At 45.2% G+C, this 18,693-nt stretch overlaps 7 protein-coding genes across 9 annotated transcripts; 3 read left to right on the top strand and 4 right to left on the bottom strand.

The window, feature by feature from the left end:
- The first annotated feature begins 1,971 nt into the window (after window positions 1-1,971).
- LOC6538114 lies at window positions 1,972-5,402 on the top strand. 3 transcript variants are annotated; one of them, XM_039375435.1, is made up of 3 exons: window positions 1,972-2,542; window positions 4,803-5,120; window positions 5,172-5,402. In XM_039375435.1, the coding sequence occupies exons 2-3, from the start codon at window positions 4,821-4,823 to the stop codon at window positions 5,331-5,333; spliced, it is 462 nt and encodes a 153-aa protein (XP_039231369.1). In that variant the 5' UTR covers window positions 1,972-2,542; window positions 4,803-4,820; the 3' UTR covers window positions 5,334-5,402. The 3 variants fall into 3 exon arrangements, with proteins under 3 accessions (XP_039231369.1, XP_039231368.1, XP_002098649.1); XM_039375434.2 differs by lacking the exon at window positions 1,972-2,542 and adding an exon at window positions 4,603-4,748 and having other exon boundaries at window positions 5,181-5,402; XM_002098613.3 differs by lacking the exon at window positions 1,972-2,542 and adding an exon at window positions 4,677-4,748.
- A 320-nt stretch (window positions 5,403-5,722) lies between these two features.
- On the bottom strand, window positions 5,723-6,780 carry LOC6538113 (eukaryotic translation initiation factor 4E1). Its single transcript, XM_002098612.4, has one exon. It carries the CDS (start codon window positions 6,666-6,668, stop codon window positions 6,030-6,032), a length of 639 nt encoding a protein of 212 aa, XP_002098648.1. The 5' UTR covers window positions 6,669-6,780; the 3' UTR covers window positions 5,723-6,029.
- Window positions 6,781-6,860: 80 nt separating this feature from the next.
- On the top strand, window positions 6,861-10,551 carry LOC6538112 (SCY1-like protein 2). Its single transcript, XM_002098611.3, has 6 exons — window positions 6,861-7,094; window positions 7,158-7,757; window positions 7,877-8,752; window positions 8,812-9,031; window positions 9,091-9,267; window positions 9,336-10,551. The coding sequence occupies exons 1-6, from the start codon at window positions 6,968-6,970 to the stop codon at window positions 9,841-9,843; spliced, it is 2,508 nt and encodes an 835-aa protein (XP_002098647.1). The 5' UTR covers window positions 6,861-6,967; the 3' UTR covers window positions 9,844-10,551.
- LOC6538111 (adipocyte plasma membrane-associated protein) lies at window positions 10,387-12,102 on the bottom strand. Its single transcript, XM_002098610.4, has 4 exons — window positions 11,962-12,102; window positions 11,691-11,899; window positions 11,347-11,635; window positions 10,387-11,287 (listed from the first exon to the last, which is right to left on the bottom strand). The coding sequence occupies exons 1-4, from the start codon at window positions 12,075-12,077 to the stop codon at window positions 10,657-10,659; spliced, it is 1,245 nt and encodes a 414-aa protein (XP_002098646.1). The 5' UTR covers window positions 12,078-12,102; the 3' UTR covers window positions 10,387-10,656.
- A 138-nt stretch (window positions 12,103-12,240) lies between these two features.
- LOC6538110 (beta-1,4-galactosyltransferase 3) lies at window positions 12,241-13,603 on the bottom strand. The gene has a single exon (XM_002098609.4). It carries the CDS (start codon window positions 13,494-13,496, stop codon window positions 12,525-12,527), a length of 972 nt encoding a protein of 323 aa, XP_002098645.1. The 5' UTR covers window positions 13,497-13,603; the 3' UTR covers window positions 12,241-12,524.
- A 547-nt stretch (window positions 13,604-14,150) lies between these two features.
- Window positions 14,151-16,658, top strand: LOC6538109 (probable cleavage and polyadenylation specificity factor subunit 2). Its single transcript, XM_039376482.1, has 2 exons — window positions 14,151-14,394; window positions 14,454-16,658. Exons 1-2 carry the CDS (start codon window positions 14,246-14,248, stop codon window positions 16,573-16,575), a joined length of 2,271 nt encoding a protein of 756 aa, XP_039232416.1. The 5' UTR covers window positions 14,151-14,245; the 3' UTR covers window positions 16,576-16,658.
- Window positions 16,634-18,663, bottom strand: LOC26535354 (pre-mRNA-splicing factor Slu7). The gene is made up of 4 exons (XM_015193178.3): window positions 17,975-18,663; window positions 17,687-17,915; window positions 17,446-17,629; window positions 16,634-17,378 (listed from the first exon to the last, which is right to left on the bottom strand). Exons 1-4 carry the CDS (start codon window positions 18,573-18,575, stop codon window positions 16,668-16,670), a joined length of 1,725 nt encoding a protein of 574 aa, XP_015048664.1. The 5' UTR covers window positions 18,576-18,663; the 3' UTR covers window positions 16,634-16,667.
- Between the last annotated feature and the right edge of the window lie 30 nt (window positions 18,664-18,693).

Here is an 18,693-nt window from a genome sequence, read left to right as displayed (position 1 = left end):
CGGCTCGCAAAAACCACAACACCTGACGGCGGCGGCTCGGTCGGTGGATCAGCGCAGTTCAGCGGCTCAGCGGCTCAGTGGTTCACTTGGCGGCTCAGTGGCTCAGCGTTTTGGTGGCTCAGCGGTGGCAGCGACGGCGACGTCAACTGCGACGGCGACCGCAGCGTTTGGTGGGCGGTAAGCCAAACTCAAAAAAAAAAATCAAGTCAAATTGAGTGGCGCAGTTTGGACTGGCGATTGAAGTGTACATATGCACACACTAACTTTACCGCACCTGCGGTGTTATGATCCAATTTTATGGAGTCTCGTAAATCTGGAGCATTTGAGACTGAGGAATATGTACATCAAACTCCACTTAAGCACTGGTCACTTGGGTTAAAATGCCGCCAGCGACTAAATTCCTAACTTGCCATTCATACTATTAAGTGGGGCATTTTGAAGGTTTCCAGCATCTTTATTAATCAATTAACAAAACGGGCGGGATTTTTCTCACTCATTATTCTTATTTCCTTATTTAGTTGAGTATTAAAATGAAGTATTCGCTTACCCAATTTAGACTAGTAGTAATCTTTTCCAAGGAGATGACTAATGCTCAAAATTAGCAAAGATTTCGAGATCAACTGTAAATATTACTCAAAATTAGCAAAGATTTCGAGATGAACTGTAAATATTACTCATACGCAGCGTGTTTAAAATAGATATCGATTGCATTTTCTGATTATCATTATGATTGTTAGAAATGCAAAATCTTTTGTATTGCTTTGCATAATACATATGTTCTGGGGTTTTTTATGAAAGTATTTATAGTTGTTCCTCGTGTGTCCCAATTAAGTTTCGAAAAGTTTTATGAAAAATTCCTTTGTTAATTAAGTGATGTTAGCATATGATTAACTGTCTGACCCCAAGTAGTGATTATTTGCTGAGATCTTTGAAACCTTGCCGGCTAATTACCTGGTCCCCGTCTTTATAGTTTGATCTGTCTGACTGGGCTGAACCCACACGGACCTCTGGCTGAGGTGACTCATCCTTCGGTGCAGTGCACATCCGCTCCATCCCAATCCCAATCCCAGTCCGAATCCCAATCGAAATCCCAGCCCAATTGGTATTCCTGCTCCGTTCGCCCGGAGACGTCGTTCGACGTAGTTCGCTCATAAATTTTGCATTTGCTGTGTGATTTTCCTTTTTAGACGCGACAAGATTTCACTGATTTCGCATACGAGTATATCCCGGCATTTATAATATATTCGCCTGGGCATTCTAAGTCGAGTTCAGTGCGGTTCAGTACTGTTCAGCTGTTCTGTTGGTAATCGCAATGTCGCCATCAATCACGTAGTTCCCAGCATGTTTTGTCGCCGATCCCATCTGTATCTAAATCTGTATCTTGACGCAGTATCTTCTCACACCAGAGCCAAACGATGTCTATGAACTCGAATGTATCTGAATCTGTCTGAATATCTCTCTCGCAAAAATGCTGTACGAAACAAACGAAACAAAAGGCCCATTAATGACAAATGCGAAATAACAAAATTAAAATAATAATAAAGCTATATTCGCGATCCAGACACTGCATATTAATGGTGCCCCCATCAAAAGCCACTCAAGTGCACACTTTTCAGGTATGATCCGATCTTGTTCAGCGCTGTTCAAACACTTGACAATGACATGATTCGCTTTTGATGTATAATTGCTTCACTTTGGAGGCACAAACGGCCTGCAGATTGCTCGATGCCTTTACTTATGTTATGTAATTGCTTTTAAATACATTTTTACTTATGCAGATTTCGCTACCACTTGTGGGCGGATAGTTTGCATTGAGCAAATAGGGCAATATTTACGCAGACAACAGAGTGCTACCATTTTGAGTCAATACCTTGAAAATCGAATTTCTCGCCGATTTTCGCACCTGGTTTTAGTAATTAGCTATAGCTTTAAAATTTGCTTCTCTATAAAAATGTTAGATTATCATAATTCTTGTCTGGCACAATCAGTTCTTAAAGTTCCAATTATCTACCTGTTCACTTCAAGGGCAATCAAACGCTTTAAAGCCAAATTAAAATACTTCTTAAGCTGATCATTCCATGATTATTGTTTTTATAAACTATTCAGTTCTATTGTGCTTTTTATGTTCAACACAGGCGGTTTATGGATCGTCAAATAGCTTGCATTGCCAGAAGCAATCGTATGGCCAAAATCACGTGGACTAACCAAAATGTCGAGCTGAAAAGGCAAACTGCAATAAACGCAACCGGATTTTAAGAACCCAATAAAATGGAGCACTAAAAAAGCGAAAGCTGACCTTGTCGCACTTGAGCGACAAGAATCCGGGCCGAAATCGCGGATCCATCTAAATGGTTGCACCCCCAAAACTGGCCGGCTCCATCATCGCGATAATAGCCAAAGCAAATTGCCAAGTCATTCGGGTTTTTTGCCTTTCGATATTCTGGCAAATCGACAAGCAAATAGCGCCGGGCAAACACAAAATAACAGAAAAACAACGGCCAAAACAAATCAAACTCAAGTCCAGGAGCTGCAAATCCGAAAGGTAATTGCCAAGGGCTAATTCGGCATACGAAGTGCGGAAAATTCGTCGCGTCACCGCATAATTATTCGAGGAGTATCCATGATGAGATGATGGCCAGTAGTGTCTGGTAATTTGTCGTTCCAGCCGTGATTTACTATTGACTCTGGTGTCGGGCTGCTTGATTTATTTTATGACTGGACGCAGCGCAGCGTACGCCTCCCATATGTTCTTAAAACACAAAGAATGCCATGTTTCAAATACCCTTTTCAGCTAGAAAGAGCTAAGGTATGATAAATATATATGCATACTGACAAATATCCGGCATAATAATCAACTCCTCCCAGAATAGATATTTGAATACGTCACTTACTCTCTAATTGCAAAGACACTCAAATGTCTGAATTTAGTAGTAAGTCGAATAGAAGAACTCTTCTGGGAAAATATCTCGAGGGAATTATGGTTTTGTGGCACAATGTTTAAGCCTTTTCGTGCGATTTCGCCATTCAATGCAAAAATCAAATACCCCATCGAGGGTATAAAAGTATCAGTCACGGTAGAACGCAAAATTACCAACACATTGGCTGGTGGAGGGGAAGACACACATGGACATGGCTGAACGGAACCCATTGAAATTCAGAGCGGGTTCAAAGACGCTCGGCCACGGCAACAAATCGTGCAAACAACAAGCCGCCGAATTGCATGGAGCAACATCTTTATTGGGAGCCATCTGTAGGCGGGGGAGGGGGACGGGGCTGGATATGGGGGCGGTATAAAGACGCAGTCACCAAAGCGATACAGCGAAATGCATTCTAGTGCCTTATTGATTGCGTTTCGTGTGCCATGCCAGAGTGCAAAAACTATGAAAATCTATTAATTCCACTCGGGGATAGGCAAATGCATCTCAAGTGGCTCGGACAGGGGAATCCGTAGATGGTGGAGATGGGGGATCTGGGTGAGTTGGGGAATCGGGCGGATCTGGGGGGATCTGGCGGATACGGAGGGGCAGCGGCCAAGTGGCTGACGTCGACACGGACATGGCTTTTGGGCCGTTGACAGGTGTTGACTGCGCTGCGAGTCAGGCCATTAATGAAAACAGGTACGAGTTGTAAACAATGGACGAGTTTTCCGACTACCAGATACCCGGTGGTGGTGGTCAGTCGTTTATTTCGTCGAAAATAGCATAGTTTCAAATGGAAATTAGATACAGTGCAAGCCATGTCGCTTTCCTTAAACTTTAATTGAAATGGAAATCAGAGACTAACTGACGTCAATTCGTTTCGTTTGCATAGCCGACAGCTATTAAGTTTAAAATATTATACGATTTATTTGGAATTTTAATTGAACTATAATGTATTTTTTACATCTATTAAATTGAAATGCACAGAGGCCTACAATAAAATCAGCCAGTGTTTCCATTTCACAACAATGAAATATATAAAATTCATATCTCACCACAGGGTATATAGCAAAGATTTCTGAAAAATAGTGAAAATGTTACGCGATTAATATATGCATCTATATTCGAATTTTTCGAAGCTTGGCGTGCACTTGACTTCCGACTTTGACTCCAAAGTTAAGTGTCAGGCAATTGTATGTTTACCGAATCTAATAATGTTGACTTTCATCAATTAATAAATAAATACGGTGAGAAAAACACGCCAGCAATTAGCTAGGGAACCATATATCCACATTTCTTAAGTGCCAAGTGCGGAATCGGATCTTGAATGTCAATGTCAAAGTGCAATTGCAAGAGTAGGCTTCAATTGGCCAACAATTAAAGGCAAGTTAACTTACTGTAACGAAATTAAAGGGGCTTTTAAATAGCATAATTGAATAAGTGCCCTCCGTCACATTGGTCGGTTTCAAATACTCAGCCAAGGGCATTATTATAACTGGCTTTATAAAAAAAGGTTTTACAGGGTATCAGCTATGTTTTACTGTATATCCTCTAAAAACACATTGGAAGCGCAGTGAACCTAGAAATGTTCATAATTTTAATACTACGCGCAAATAAAGGGGGCAAAAATTGATTGATTACCCTCTAATCTATCAACGTCGAAATAATTATGTTATAATTATCTGCACGTACACGAGTAACTAATTTGTTGACAGAGCTAAAAACGATATAATTTCATCAAACTCGTACCACTTTTTCCCAAGCAGCCAAGCCATGAAAAGACTGCTTATTATTTGGATGCTAGCTCACCCACTTCAGCATTATCAATGTGTAATTGTTGTTCTTTTCCCTGAGAAGTGCCTAATAAAGTGTTATATTTTTCAGAGTGCTGTCATTTTCAAAATGACCAATGCAGTGTGTGAGTCCTATAACAAAACCTGGGTGGAATTCGGCCTGTGTCGCCTGCGAGCCGTTAGTAGGAATAAGGTTTGCCTGAATGTCGATGCCAATTTGCTTTATCCGGTTCACGATGTTATAGTCAAGGCCAGATTGCTGAAAAGGGCCAATGGTTATAAGCCTTGGCTCTATAGCGTCAGCTTCGATGGCTGCCAGTTTATAAGGCGTAGAAACAATGCCCTGATTCGAATCGTTTGGGAGCTTTTCAAAGAGTACTCGACGATCAATCACACCTGTCCCTATGTGGTAAGTCTAAAGGATACAATCAAGCGATATATAACACATATTATTACCTAGGGCCTGCAGCAAGTTAAGAACTTCTATCTAAGATCCGAGAAGCTGCCTACGCCCATACCCACTGGGGAATATCTGTTGATGATTGACTGGGTGTTCAACAAGAAACCGCAGGCTGCCACAAATGTTTATTTCACCTTTGTGGAGGATCTAAAAGATAGTTAAAAATCTTAAAATCTAAACTGAACTGTAATAAAAAGATAGACAATAAACATATAACTCTATATTGTTTTAGCTGATGAAGTGCACGATTAATAAGGAATTTGGCAAAATATCTTTAGGATGGTCATATACCATTTGAACGAGAAATCGCTTCTATCCGTGATCGGTGGCATACAAATGCGACTATTAAGTCATTGTTTCTGGGACCACCAAGAGCATTTCCAGCAGCCAGCGCAATATCGTAATCGTAATTTAAAACAAACAATACAAAAATAATTACCAATTAAGCCTATTTGAAATTCACGATCCGTATTGCACAGCACAAAAACAGCCTTGTCCAGTGGTTTCCAGAAAACCGACCAATTTGAATAAGCATTTAAAATGGTGAGGGATGTGCAATACTTAAAGTTTATTGTCTCTTTGGAGATTTAGCATAGTTCGTTACATTCAAAAATAATGAAGTATTAGATTTGAAAAGTGTTTCCTTTAAAGGTTATAACCGTTATAGCTTATAATGGCACAGAGGGGAAATAAGATCATTTTGAGCTACATTTAACTTAAAGTTATACATATTCAGCATAGTTATTTATAGAGCCTGTTATTCAGAATGGCACTTCGAAATGATAAAGTATTTATCCAATTTAAACTTTCAAGTTTTGGATATAAAAAAGATACTGGGATGTTCATTTTCTTAAAGGTTCAAGGTTCAGCCTTCAACACAAAAATAGGAGGCGTTCGTTTCAATTGTGGTTTCAGTTGACGATGCGATTTAAATGTTATAATTTTTTTGCTGCTGACGCTTACGAGCTCACAGAGTTTTTGACCAATCTCCATGTTTGCCTCGTTGTCCTCACAGTTCTTTGTCCAGACGGAGACTTTGCTGATTGACTTGCGAATCCTGACCAAAGCCCCACATATCTGATCGCAATGATCGCAGGCCTCGCCAATCAGGCAAAGAAGTACGTCCAGCCAAATGGTGTCCAGTTCGGATTTAGCCTCCTTGTGCACAATGTATGTCCAACGACCGCCGTGCTTGTTCGGCAGATCCTCCCACATGGGGCGAATGCCCTTCTTGAAGAGCATGTAATCACAGTCGATTTTAAGCTTGGATGGCGGATCGGTGCTGTAATACTGAATCCAGAAGTCCTCGACGGTGTTGAAGCTACCGACCTCGTACAGAATATCCTCCCACGATTTTTTGGGGTCGTGATCCACGCGCCACAGGGTCCATGTGTTCTGAAGCTTGTGTTTCCTTGCCACACCTGGCGGACTATCCTTATCCAGGGGACTCCCCTTTTTCGATTTTAAAAATTCTTTGGTTTGCTTTGAGCTCTCCATTTTGCAGATACTCTGTCCTTAGAGTTTGATGCTTAGACCCTTTTCAAATTGCAGATTATTATTGTGCGCAGTTTTCTTAGAATTTTAGATCTAAGTGCTTAGTTAGCGCCATTACAAAATAATCGAGATAGCGATTACTGGCGCTTACATGTAAAATACATTTGACAGGCTATCGGAACATATCGATATATCGAGTAATGGCATCGCGAGTGGTTGGTCCAGCTCTAGTATTGATTGTTAAACAATAAGGAATTTTGCACTAACTTCTGGGCCGCAGTTACTGCAAATTTTGCGCCAGGATGGACATGATAAACAAATTCTACTCATCCGCCGTGCAAACGGTGTCCACACTGTCCGGCGTTCTGCCCGGAAACAATGTGACGCGGGAGTACGAGGTGCTGGAACAGGTGTGCACAGCCGGAGTGGGTGAGTTTACCTGCATTCGGAATCAAACATATTGTGGCTGATACGGAGTGATCCCACTGCCAGGTCTGATGTGGAAGGTGTACAATGGCCACAAGAAGAGCACCAAACAGGAGGTGTCCGTCTTCGTGTTCGAGAAAAAGTCGCTGGAGCGCTGGTCAAAGGATGACAGGGAGACGATGCTGGAAACACTGCGTCGCGGCGTTCAACAGCTTACCAAGATCCGTCATCCTCACGTGCTAACCGTACAGCATCCGCTAGAGGAGAGTCGAGACTCCCTTGCCTTCGCCACTGAGCCGGTTTTTGCCTCCCTGGCCAACGTTGTTGGCGACAACGTTCGCTCCGAAAAGAAACTCTATGATGTAGAGATTCGACACGGTCTGCTGCAGCTCTTCGATGGCCTGCAGTTCCTTCACCAAGACGCCAAGATTGTGCACCGCAACATTAGCGCCGAAACAATCGTGATCAACAAGAACCGCAGCTGGAAACTTTTCGGGTTTGATTTCTGCATTGCCAACCAGCCGGCAACCGATGGCACGCCCCACTGGCCCTTTCGGGAGTACACCACGTCGCTGCACGTCCTGGCACAGCCCAGTTTGGAGTACACAGCACCGGAGTTGGCCTTGAACAGCGTCAACACACCAGACAGTGATCTATTCTCATTGGGTAGGTACCTAGTTATATGATCGGAATAAATATATTCTCACATGAGTCACAAACCTGCTAAGTATTTGATTTTGTAATCACACATAGAAACATATTTATTGAGACTTTCTTTCCTGCAGGTGTCCTTATCTTCACCATTTATTCCGGCAAGCCACTAAAGATGTTTGGCAGTGACTATAGCAGTTTTCGGCGCTACGCAAATGATCTGAACCAGCGAAAGTATCCACCCATGAACACAGTACCCAGCGAGCTGACTGAAAGCCTTAAAGCTCTGCTGCATCCCAGTGCCAACCTGCGACCGAAGCTGCATGAGCTTAAGCAGATCGCTTACTTTCAAGATGTGGGGGTGAAGACACTTAGCTACTTGGACTCGCTTTATCAGTGGGACAACCTACAGAAGTCCAAGTTCTATAAGGGTCTGCCGCAGATTATTCCGACGCTCCCACATCGCGTCAATTTGCATTCGATTCTTCCCTATCTCGTCAAAGAGTTCGTTAACTCGCCAATGATACCGTTTGTGCTGCCCAACGTCCTGCTTATTGCGGAGATGAGCAGCCAACGAGAGTACTGCGACCACATTCTTCCGCACTTGAAGCCGATCTTTAAGCTTACGGATCCCATCCAGATTTTGCTGATCTTCATGCAGAAAATGGATCTGCTGCTCAAGCTAACGCCCGCGGAGGAGGTGAAGCAGAGTGTTCTGCCGCTTCTTTATAGATCTCTGGAATGCGACATGCCCCAGATCCAGGATCTCTGTCTAGCGGTGCTCCCCACGTTCTCCACTCTGATCGACTACAACGCAATGAAGAACTCCGTGCTGCCACGCATCAAGAAACTGTGCCTGCAGAGCAGTAATGTGTCGGTAAAAGTTAACTGCCTGATTTCCATCGGCAAGTTGTTGGAAAACTTGGACAAGTGGCTTGTGCTAGACGAGATTTTGCCATTCTTGCAGCAAATCCAAAGCCGCGAACCCGCTATCATTATGGGAATTATTGGTAAGTTTTGAAATTAACACCAATTATTTTTTTACAACAATTCTTTTCCTGTATTTAAGGCATTTATAAAATCGCAATGACTAACACCAAACTGGGCATAACGAAAGACGTAATGGCCCACAAATGCATCCCTTATCTGGTACCCTTAAGTGTGGAGAACGGTCTTACCATAGCTCAATTCAACACGATTATAGGCCTCATCAAGGAGATGATGGGGCGGGTGGAACAGGAGCAGCGGGAAAAACTTCAGCAGCTGTCCACCATACAAAGAGACAATAAGTAAGTTCGATTTTTGTTGGACTACAAGTGCATTTTATTTTCAATATCGCTTCATACAGACCCAAAGACGCTTCCGAAATATTGGCCAACGAACTGGAGAACTCTACGCTCTCCCCAAACGGGTCAAGCAATGGCAACAAAATCAACGATGACATGTTCTCCGGATTCACTGTTGGCCAACCGAAAGCAACCAGCGCAGCTGCTATAGCGCCATCTAAACCCAGGGAACAGCTCAAGTAGGAACCGCTCAAGATGAAGACAACGAAATGCAGCTGCAACTCAAGAAACCCCTCTGTAATTTCAGAATATCGCACAATACCATATCTGCTCCGCCTGCAGCCAGGCCAGACATCCTCTCCTCGATGATGCAAAGCAACCTCACTGGTCTGGGTACAACTGCAGTGGCAGCTGCTCCGCCACCAGCCACCACACAAATGCCGTCTAACAATGGATGGCACAGTGCAAATCCCCTTGTGATGAACCATCAGTTGGCCTCTCCGCAAGCCAGCAACAACAATTCCTTTTCGCTGGACGACCTGGATCCCTTTGCTGGTGGAAGACCCTCAGTTGGAGCCCCCAAATCCAACAACACAAACGGTGCCAATATGTACACGGTGCAGCAGCCCACGGTTAACTATATTTATCCCACTGGCTACAGTCTGAACAGCATCCAGCAGCATCAGCAACAGCAACTGCTGGGAAAACCCAGTCAAGCACCCACGCTTCAACCGCAGACAGAGCCGCTGCTGCCAACGGATAACCAAAACCTCAACGCACTTTCGCAGCAAGACATACTTAACTTTTTGAACTAGACACAGCCGTAGTTAATAACAATCGATAGATATCCATATTCCATACATCCGATATACAAGGCAACTTTATTTAACTGCTGGCGTCGATTTGTAAGGCACGAAATTCTGAGTGTCAAAACTAATCTTTTGGGAATTGCATATTTGTAAGAAATATCATTTGCGGTATTAGGTGATATCTTCTTGGTTTATTTTTTCAATCGGAGTTTTTGTTGATACTTTCGACGTCAGTACATATATTTATACATAAAATCTTATCTGTGCAAGTGTGTGAGTGTCAGTCTTAAAGTGTGCGTGTTTGTTAGAAATGTTTTAAATTATATTATGTAGATTTAAACGCAAGACTTTTGAGCCCTTGCGCGTTGCCACATTCCGCAATCGATATCAAATGTGAAACGAAACGACCGCATGTAGTTAAATATAATAGTACATTAGCTAGACAAAAAAACCAACTATGTTCTGTGCGATTGCTTCTGAACTATATTTCACAGTGTTTGTTTAATTTAATTTGTAATTCTATGCAAATCGAATTACTAAGTTACGAAATTGTATAGACAAATATAGTTTATTTATCTTTTATTTTAAAATCACGTATTCCTTAGTTTATTCAACATAAAGGTTGGTTCCTTGAGTTTTAATTTTATTAATAAATTACAAAATGTTAATGTGATTTCTTAATTTCGTGGTGCAATAAACTAATTGAAAGCAAAACAGTTGACAAGTTCTTAAAATAAAGTGGCATTTGAATAATACATAAATAGTAAATTTAAATATAAAAAAGCGCATTTAATCCATCATAATGACCTACTAATCCTTTTAATCTCCTTTCACAGACTTCGCCACATCGTCGGGCAATTTGACTTTGGCAATATAGTGATTGAAAGGCGATCCCAAATATAGGTGACCCTTAAATTCGAGCACGTGGGATATGCCTGAGGCTGAACCGTCAAACCCATGCAGAGATTTCACAACATTTCCATTCCAATCCACACGAACCACAGTGTTGCGCTTGGGAGCGTTCCTGATGACCATATCGTTAAAGGAGTGGAAAAGGCGAGCCGCCATGTCATTGGGATAAATATGGTTTAACATTCGAAGGGGAAGCCGCATTAAAGCCACCAAACGTGCCAAGAACGATCTTAATTTTGGATAGGGCGCCAGCACGGCAAACAAATTGGGATTCTCACGATCTGAAGCCACGGACAGAGGCACCCAGATTCCCTCCTCATCGGCAGTGAGATTATCCGGCCATCCAGGCAAACCCTCCACAAACACTTCGCTTTGACCGGCTCGTAATCCTTTGAGATAGTATTTTCTTAGCCGCATGGCCGTTGTTTCGGCAAGAATAATGAAATCCTCACTGGGACTTAAGGCCAAGCCGTTGGCAAAGGACAACTCGTCCATCAGTACCTCGTTTGTCTTCTTTATGCGATCGTATTTGAAAAGTCTGAGTAAAGCGAATAAACACATTTTATATGGAAGATATCTTTCTTAGTGCAAACTCACCGACCCGACGGGTTTGCGAACGCAGCCAGGACAAAGTCATCTGAAAAGGAATCCGTCCAGAATATGTCACCCCGCCGGCTAACTGCCAGGGAATTGAACAGCTTAGCCCGACGGTTCGCCCCCTTGCCAGGAAGGATCTGCTCCGCAGGCACCAACACAGTCTTCTTCCTTGTTTCCAAGTCGACTTGCCATATGCCGTAGTATGCATCGGATACAATAAGATTGTTTCCCTGGGTGTCCAGGGCTAAGCCCACTGGATAGCCGCACAACTCGTCGTCAAATATATAATCTAGGGTGAATATCAACGGCATTATGGATAGAAGCTACAACTTCTCTTTAAATACCACAAGGTTGGCCTATCTTAGTGATTGGTTGAACAGACTCCTCATTATTCAGTCGAATAACCTCTCCGCTGTGAATCCCCGTGTATATCTTGTCATCGAGAACTATCAGGCACTCTGGTCCAAATATTTTGTCTTTCCACAACTGACGGGCGCCATTTAAGTGACTGTTTAGCTCCAGCGTTCCATTCAGTTCTCTAGCTGGCTTTATACTGGGAAACACGCATAGATCGTATGAGTTGATGATGATAGCAACCTAAGAAATTCGACTTACAAATACTCTTTGAATGGGAAAGTGGTGTTGGGAGGCAATCCCGGTAGCAGGAACAAGGCCCCCAGGAATATGACCAAAAACAGGCTAGTTTTAAGTAATGCGCCAAGTAAACCCATGGCTAACTACACGGGGAATTGTTATTGACTGCGGTAACAAAGTTCAACTGTCAAGATAATGGCATAAAGTTTGATTTCGAATGGACGATACATTAATCCAAGGCAACTCTAAACTTTCATGTACCCTGAACGGACCTTCTGATGTTAGTTAACAAACATTTGATATTATTTAATACATCTTTTATTGGCAGAGGCAGAGCGTGCTTAACATGGCGATATCCGCTTCATCTGATGCTTCTGCATTGTACTTCAATTACAGCTTCGACTCCTTTCTTCCTGTCCAGCATCTTAGCCTAGTGAGTGGAGATATCACGATCGACTTGGAACGCATTGTCTAAGGCGGCAACTAATCGGTTGCGAAGCGAAGTGCAGCCAAGTGTAAAACACTTCGAGATACCGACTACGAAAACGATTGGCCTACAAGCTAAATATAACAAATACTGGCACTCAGGTGTCCACCAGGATGTGCGTAAACAGACTGTGCATTCGTCGCTCCAGTTCCGTGTACACCAGTGAGTTGAGTCCATCCGAGTGCTGGCGCAGAGTTGCCGATCTCAGGAGCGCCACCCGGTTGGCATTCGGCCGCTCCGGCTTGTGCTTCAGCATGGTGTACTCACTAAACTCCATTGCGAATCGGCAAATGTCGATGTTCAGGGCCTGCAGGCGTTCATAGAGGTCATCGTCCTCTCCGCCCCAGCCATGATACAGATTGGACATACCATTGATCTGCTGGTACTGGACAGTGTTGATGGCCACCACGCCGCCGAAGAGACCGCGGTAGGGCAGCCGGAATCGCCAGTGATCCAGGGCAGAGCACATGTGCCGTGGACGCTCTGAGCAGGCATACATCTGGCCCGAGTTCAATGGCAGAAGGTCCACGTCGTGAAGGATCAGGCAGGGAAATCCATACTCCGCAGCCACCTGGGCGCCAATGTTAAAGAGCATTGCCCTGTTGAAGGGCTTATGATCGAACTGTTCGACCAGGAAAATCCGATAGTGGATCAGCTGCTGCGGCAGGTAATTGTGCATGTAGGTGAGAAAGGCGTGCAGCTGCTCCTCGCGCTGCCTGTATGGCACAATGATGGCCGTGCTGTAGCGAGCCTGACATCCTTCTGGACGGAATTCGCCGCCCGGACGAATCTCCGCGCCCCGCTGCACCGCTCCGTGGTAGTGGGCGAGATGGTAAACGAACCTGTTCTCGGCGATGATCTCCGAGTAGGTGCATTCGAACGCCTCCTGCAGGGAGACATTTCGGGTCACCTGCGGCACCAGAGCCTCCTCAATCTTCGATTCCTCGATGTAGTCGTAATGCGATGCGAACCGGAAGGGCAGGCACAGGTAAACGATGAGCGTGATTAGGCCGATGGCGATGAGAAGATCATATATGTGGAAGCTGCGGACCCAGAGCCGCACGAACATCGTTGGCAGGAACTGTTGACTCAGTGCAATCTTAGGGAACTCCGCATCCTAATTTCGGACGCAATCTCGCGGGCGGTTGGCGAATAACAGCTGACAACCAGGGACGCAACACATCAACCAACAGAGCCACAGTGGAACCTCACTAGCTCGAATTGTATGCATTCTTTCCATCTAACAATCATTCATACAAAATCCATATTAAAAGGTTTACTTTTCAAAAAGAAAATGCTTTTTTATAGATTATATACTTTTTAAGTTGATTAAGTTGATTTTTAATATGAGTAAGTCTGCAACATAGCAAGTTGTTTATCAAAAATATAATAACAGTTTGTACACTAACAAGGGTATCCGCTGTTCTTCGAAACAGCATGACTCCACCCTGGTAAATTATACAGTAATTTGATTAAAAAATTTATGTTTGCTTATGCTTGTTTGCTGGTACTTCTACTGATAAGCACAGTTGTAAGCATTGACTCATTGAAGGGGAGGCAATTGACTAAAGAAGGTCGTAGCCTTTAATATGTATGTATGTATGAGAGCCATAAAAAGGTTGTAAATTCATATTATATTTTAAAATTTTTTAAATTCATTAATTTGGGGTGTACTGTTCGGTCAATTGGTACTCACTGTATAAACAAAGCAACAACACTCTGGCAACTCCGTGACAGCTTTGCATCCCTGGACCGGCGGAGAACTCCGTGTTTTCTTGTACAACTTTAACAAATGCGGCGGCGGATTTATTGGCAAAAATGACATCCATCATCAAGCTGCACACTATATCTGGGGCGATGGACGAGTCCCCGCCATGCTATATCCTTCAGATAGACGATGTGCGGATCTTACTCGACTGCGGATGGGACGAAAAGTTCGATGCCAACTTCATTAAGGAACTGAAGAGGTAACAATTGTGTACGCATTGCAGGAAAACAATGATATAAATATTTCGTCTACTCCCAGGCAGGTGCACACCTTGGACGCCGTGCTGCTGTCCCATCCGGATGCATATCATCTTGGCGCCCTGCCATACTTGGTGGGCAAGCTGGGTCTCAATTGCCCCATCTACGCCACCATTCCCGTGTTTAAAATGGGCCAAATGTTCATGTATGACCTTTACATGTCGCACTTTAACATGGGAGACTTCGATCTATTTTCGCTGGACGACGTGGACACGGCCTTCGAAAAGATCACCCAGTTGAAATACAACCAAACGGTTTCACTGAAGGGCAAAGGATATGGAATATCCATTACGCCTTTGAACGCTGGACACATGATTGGCGGCACCATCTGGAAGATCGTCAAGGTAGGCGAGGAGGATATTGTGTACGCCACCGACTTCAACCACAAGAAGGAGCGCCACTTGAGCGGCTGCGAGCTGGACAGGCTGCAAAGACCTTCGCTGCTAATTACCGACGCCTACAATGCACAGTACCAGCAGGCCAGAAGGAGGGCTCGCGATGAAAAGCTCATGACCAACATCTTGCAGACGGTGCGTAACAACGGCAACGTACTGATAGCCGTGGACACGGCAGGACGAGTGCTGGAGCTGGCTCACATGCTGGACCAGCTGTGGAAGAACAAGGAATCGGGTCTGATGGCCTACTCGCTGGCCCTTCTTAACAATGTGAGCTATAACGTGATTGAGTTCGCCAAGTCGCAGATCGAATGGATGAGTGATAAACTCACGAAGGCTTTCGAAGGTGCCCGCAACAATCCCTTCCAGTTCAAGCACATCCAGCTGTGCCACTCGTTGGCGGACGTCTATAAATTGCCCGCTGGTCCGAAAGTGGTGTTGGCCAGTACTCCAGATCTGGAGAGCGGATTCACGAGGGATCTCTTCGTGCAATGGGCCAGCAATGCCAACAATAGCATAATCCTCACTACGCGCACGTCACCCGGCACTTTAGCCATGGAACTGGTTGAGAACTGCGCACCGGGCAAGCAAATCGAATTGGACGTCAGGCGAAGAGTTGAACTAGAAGGAGCAGAGCTGGAGGAATACCTGCGCACACAGGGCGAGAAACTTAATCCCCTCATCGTAAAGCCCGATGTGGAGGAGGAGAGCAGTTCCGAGTCCGAGGACGACATCGAGATGAGCGTCATCACGGGCAAGCATGATATTGTGGTCAGACCGGAGGGTCGCCATCACTCCGGATTTTTCAAGTCCAACAAACGACATCACGTGATGTTCCCCTATCACGAGGAGAAGGTGAAGTGCGATGAGTATGGGGAGATTATCAATTTGGACGACTACCGCATTGCGGATGCGACGGGCTATGACTTTGTGCCCATGGAGGAGCAAAACAAGGAGAATGTAAAGAAGGAAGAACCGGGCTTGGGAGCAGATCAACAGACTAACGGAGGCATTGGCGACAATGATGTTCAGTTGCTGGAGAAGCCCACTAAGCTGATAAACCAACGCAAAACAATCGAAGTGAATGCCCAAGTACAGAGGATCGATTTCGAAGGTCGCTCTGATGGCGAGTCCATGCTAAAGATCCTCTCCCAGTTGAGACCACGACGGGTTATCGTCATACACGGCACTGCCGAGGGCACACAAGTGGTGGCCAGGCACTGCGAGCAGAATGTCGGTGCGCGTGTTTTTACGCCCCAGAAGGGCGAAATCATTGATGTCACCACTGAGATCCACATCTACCAGGTACGTCTGACGGAAGGACTGGTCTCCCAGCTGCAGTTCCAAAAGGGCAAGGACGCGGAGGTGGCGTGGGTGGATGGTCGACTGGGCATGCGCGTCAAGGCCATCGAAGCACCCATGGATGTTACTGTGGAGCAGGACGCGTCCGTGCAGGAGGGCAAGACATTGACTCTGGAAACACTGGCGGACGATGAGATCCCTATCCACAACTCAGTGCTCATTAACGAGCTGAAACTGTCCGACTTCAAGCAGATTCTCATGCGCAATAACATCAACTCGGAGTTCTCCGGCGGCGTACTCTGGTGCAGCAACGGAACTCTGGCATTGAGGCGTGTGGATGCCGGCAAGGTGGCCATGGAGGGATGCTTATCCGAGGAGTACTACAAGATCAGGGAGTTGCTGTACGAGCAGTATGCGATCGTTTAATATTAAATATGACGTTTGTCTAAACTCCGCATGTTTTACTTATTAAGATCAGAAATCGTTTTAATATAAGAATATTAATTGTACTTTATTGTCTACATAAATTGCAGCATGGGATCTTCGGCCCTTGGCCGCTTCTTCTTCCACTCCTCGATCTCGTCCTCTGTGGGCGCCTTCACATCATACATGCTGTTGTAGGCTCGTTTGCGATCGTCCAGCTCCTCGGGAATATCTTTTTCCTTTGTCTTTTCTTGTTCCTTGGTCTCCTTATTCTTGGATTTTTGCTTTCGCTGCTCCTTGGCCTTCTTTTTCTTCTCGCGCTTTTTGGACTTCTTCTTGGACTTTTTCTTCTCTGGTTTTACCTCCTCCTCTTCGGATGAGGAGGATTCTGAACTTGGTGCTGAGTCGACTTCGGAGGCGGGCATTTCTGGTGGCACTTCGGGCACCTTAAATTGGGTTTGAGCTGCGGGGTCTGCTACGACTGCTGCAGTGGAGCTGGTGGGATGCTGTTCCGAGTAGCCCTCTGGTTCCTGCATGCCCACGCAGTATGAGTTTTTGATAAAGGACTTGCAGCACTTGTAGCCCCAGCGACCGGCGTTCCAGAAACTGCCCCACACCGTTGTGTGGTTGTTGATGTACACATCCTCCTCGTAGATACTGCGCGCTTTCGGCTTCTCTACACCCTTTATCACCTTGCCGCTGCGAGAGTACTCGATATACTCCTCGGTCTGCGCCAGCAGCAGCGACTTTGGCGGAACCTGCAGATGCTCTTCGCCTCCGTATTTCTCCACAATGTGCGTTTTGGTCTGGACAAAGAAGAAAATGGTTGTAGTAGTTTTGTCAAAGAATATTACAGGCCTATAAATTACTTACACTTGACTTGAACTGTTCCTTCTTCTGCTCGTACTCTTTCTGAAGCAGCTCCAACTTCGTGGGCTCGGCTAGCAGATGCACATCAACTCCTTTGCCATGTGCTTCCCAGGCAAACAACTGGGCGGTGGCTTGGGCTGTAGTGTCTCCAGAAAAGCGCACAAAGTTCTCGCCAGCAAATTCAGCTCTGCAAGAATGACAAGGTTACGGAATTTGTTTATTTGTACACGTTTTAGTCACTTACTCCTCTTCGGGAACGGCAGGATTGGGATTGTCACGCATAGAGCGTGTTTTGGGATCGTAGTAGGCGGAGTTGGGGTCCAAGTTCCTCAGGTACTTTGCCGTATCTTCGCGAATACGCAAATTGCGCACAGTGATACGCTGTTTAGAGTCCACCTTGGTGCCGGGCATGTCCACTTCGTCCACATATTTGTCCTCGTTGCCCTCCTCATCAGATATTTCGGCATCGGGATCTAAGGTTATGAGAATATATGATTAAAACTATAAACACTTTGAACACACTTTTACGTACCATTTTTGAGCTTCTCTGCTTTGAGTTGTCGCTTGGCCTCCTCCACCTTTTCGTACTCCTCAATGATCTCTCTGTGATTGGCCGGATCGTAACTGCTCCAGCGATCTCGTTTCTCGTCATAGTTTACCGCCGCTTCATTGACCAAATGCTCGTCGTGCACGACGATGGATTCAGCATACTTGGCTTGGACCTTTCGCGGCCGCTCCAGGCAGTCCTTGCGTTTGTGTGTGACGGCGCCGCAGTTTTCGCACGCTCCCTTTCGGAACTTGGTAATGATGCGTGTGGTGTTGAGTCCCTTGGGAGCCCTCTTGTCCAGCTGTCCTTGTTCGTCCTCGTGCTGGGGACGCTGATGCTTGAGTGTGGGCCCAGCCGATCCGTAATACCACGGTGCATTCGATATGTACTGCGGAATGTGCGGATTTATGTCGCGACCCTCCTCGTCGACGGCGGCTGGAGCTGTTCCCGCTTTTCGAGCCTCCTCCAGCTCCTTGGCCTTGCGCCAGTCCTCGCGGGATTTCTTCTTGGGCTCCTCCTCGGCATCCTGGTCATGCTTGCTCAGTATGATCTGCGAGACGGGTGTGCGTATGGGCCCCGAGCTCATATTGCCAAATTTTATTTACTAAATAATAATAGTTGTAATATTTATTTCCCTTTATTGGTATCGGTTATCGAAGAGTGTTGGTAAGCGGAGAAGCTGTTGCCTTAACAGCGCAAGTGTT

The sequence above is a fragment of the Drosophila yakuba genome, chromosome 3R (genome assembly GCF_016746365.2).
Source record: "Drosophila yakuba strain Tai18E2 chromosome 3R, Prin_Dyak_Tai18E2_2.1, whole genome shotgun sequence".
In the NCBI taxonomy this organism is placed as follows: domain Eukaryota; kingdom Metazoa; phylum Arthropoda; class Insecta; order Diptera; family Drosophilidae; genus Drosophila; species Drosophila yakuba.
The sequence above is the reverse complement of the archived record's forward strand: the minus strand, read 5'-3'. Positions and strand labels throughout refer to the sequence as shown.

Bases quoted from the DNA above. Each gene is read 5' to 3' on its own strand.
- LOC6538114 (XM_002098613.3), top strand. From the start codon at position 4,692: ATGAAAAGACTGCTTATTATTTGGATGCTAGCTCACCCACTTCAGCAT. The intron at 4,749-4,802 runs GTAATTGTTGTT...TATATTTTTCAG, and splicing joins CACTTCAGCATTATCAATGT to AGTGCTGTCATTTTCAAAAT. The intron at 5,121-5,171 runs GTAAGTCTAAAG...ATTATTACCTAG, and splicing joins ATCACACCTGTCCCTATGTG to GGCCTGCAGCAAGTTAAGAA.
- LOC6538113 (XM_002098612.4), bottom strand. From the start codon at position 6,668: ATGGAGAGCTCAAAGCAAACCAAAGAATTTTTAAAATCGAAAAAGGGG.
- LOC6538112 (XM_002098611.3), top strand. From the start codon at position 6,968: ATGGACATGATAAACAAATTCTACTCATCCGCCGTGCAAACGGTGTCC. The intron at 7,095-7,157 runs GTGAGTTTACCT...TCCCACTGCCAG, and splicing joins GGTGTGCACAGCCGGAGTGG to GTCTGATGTGGAAGGTGTAC. The intron at 7,758-7,876 runs GTAGGTACCTAG...TCTTTCCTGCAG, and splicing joins CAGTGATCTATTCTCATTGG to GTGTCCTTATCTTCACCATT.
- LOC6538111 (XM_002098610.4), bottom strand. From the start codon at position 12,077: ATGGGTTTACTTGGCGCATTACTTAAAACTAGCCTGTTTTTGGTCATA. The intron at 11,900-11,961 runs GTAAGTCGAATT...CGTGTTTCCCAG, and splicing joins TTCCCATTCAAAGAGTATTT to TATAAAGCCAGCTAGAGAAC. The intron at 11,636-11,690 runs GTATTTAAAGAG...TATTCACCCTAG, and splicing joins TAAGATAGGCCAACCTTGTG to ATTATATATTTGACGACGAG.
- LOC6538110 (XM_002098609.4), bottom strand. From the start codon at position 13,496: ATGTTCGTGCGGCTCTGGGTCCGCAGCTTCCACATATATGATCTTCTC.
- LOC6538109 (XM_039376482.1), top strand. From the start codon at position 14,246: ATGACATCCATCATCAAGCTGCACACTATATCTGGGGCGATGGACGAG. The intron at 14,395-14,453 runs GTAACAATTGTG...GTCTACTCCCAG, and splicing joins TTCATTAAGGAACTGAAGAG to GCAGGTGCACACCTTGGACG.
- LOC26535354 (XM_015193178.3), bottom strand. From the start codon at position 18,575: ATGAGCTCGGGGCCCATACGCACACCCGTCTCGCAGATCATACTGAGC. The intron at 17,630-17,686 runs GTAAGTGACTAA...TCATTCTTGCAG, and splicing joins CCTGCCGTTCCCGAAGAGGA to AGCTGAATTTGCTGGCGAGA. The intron at 17,379-17,445 runs GTAAGTAATTTA...TTCTTTGTCCAG, and splicing joins AGGAACAGTTCAAGTCAAGT to ACCAAAACGCACATTGTGGA.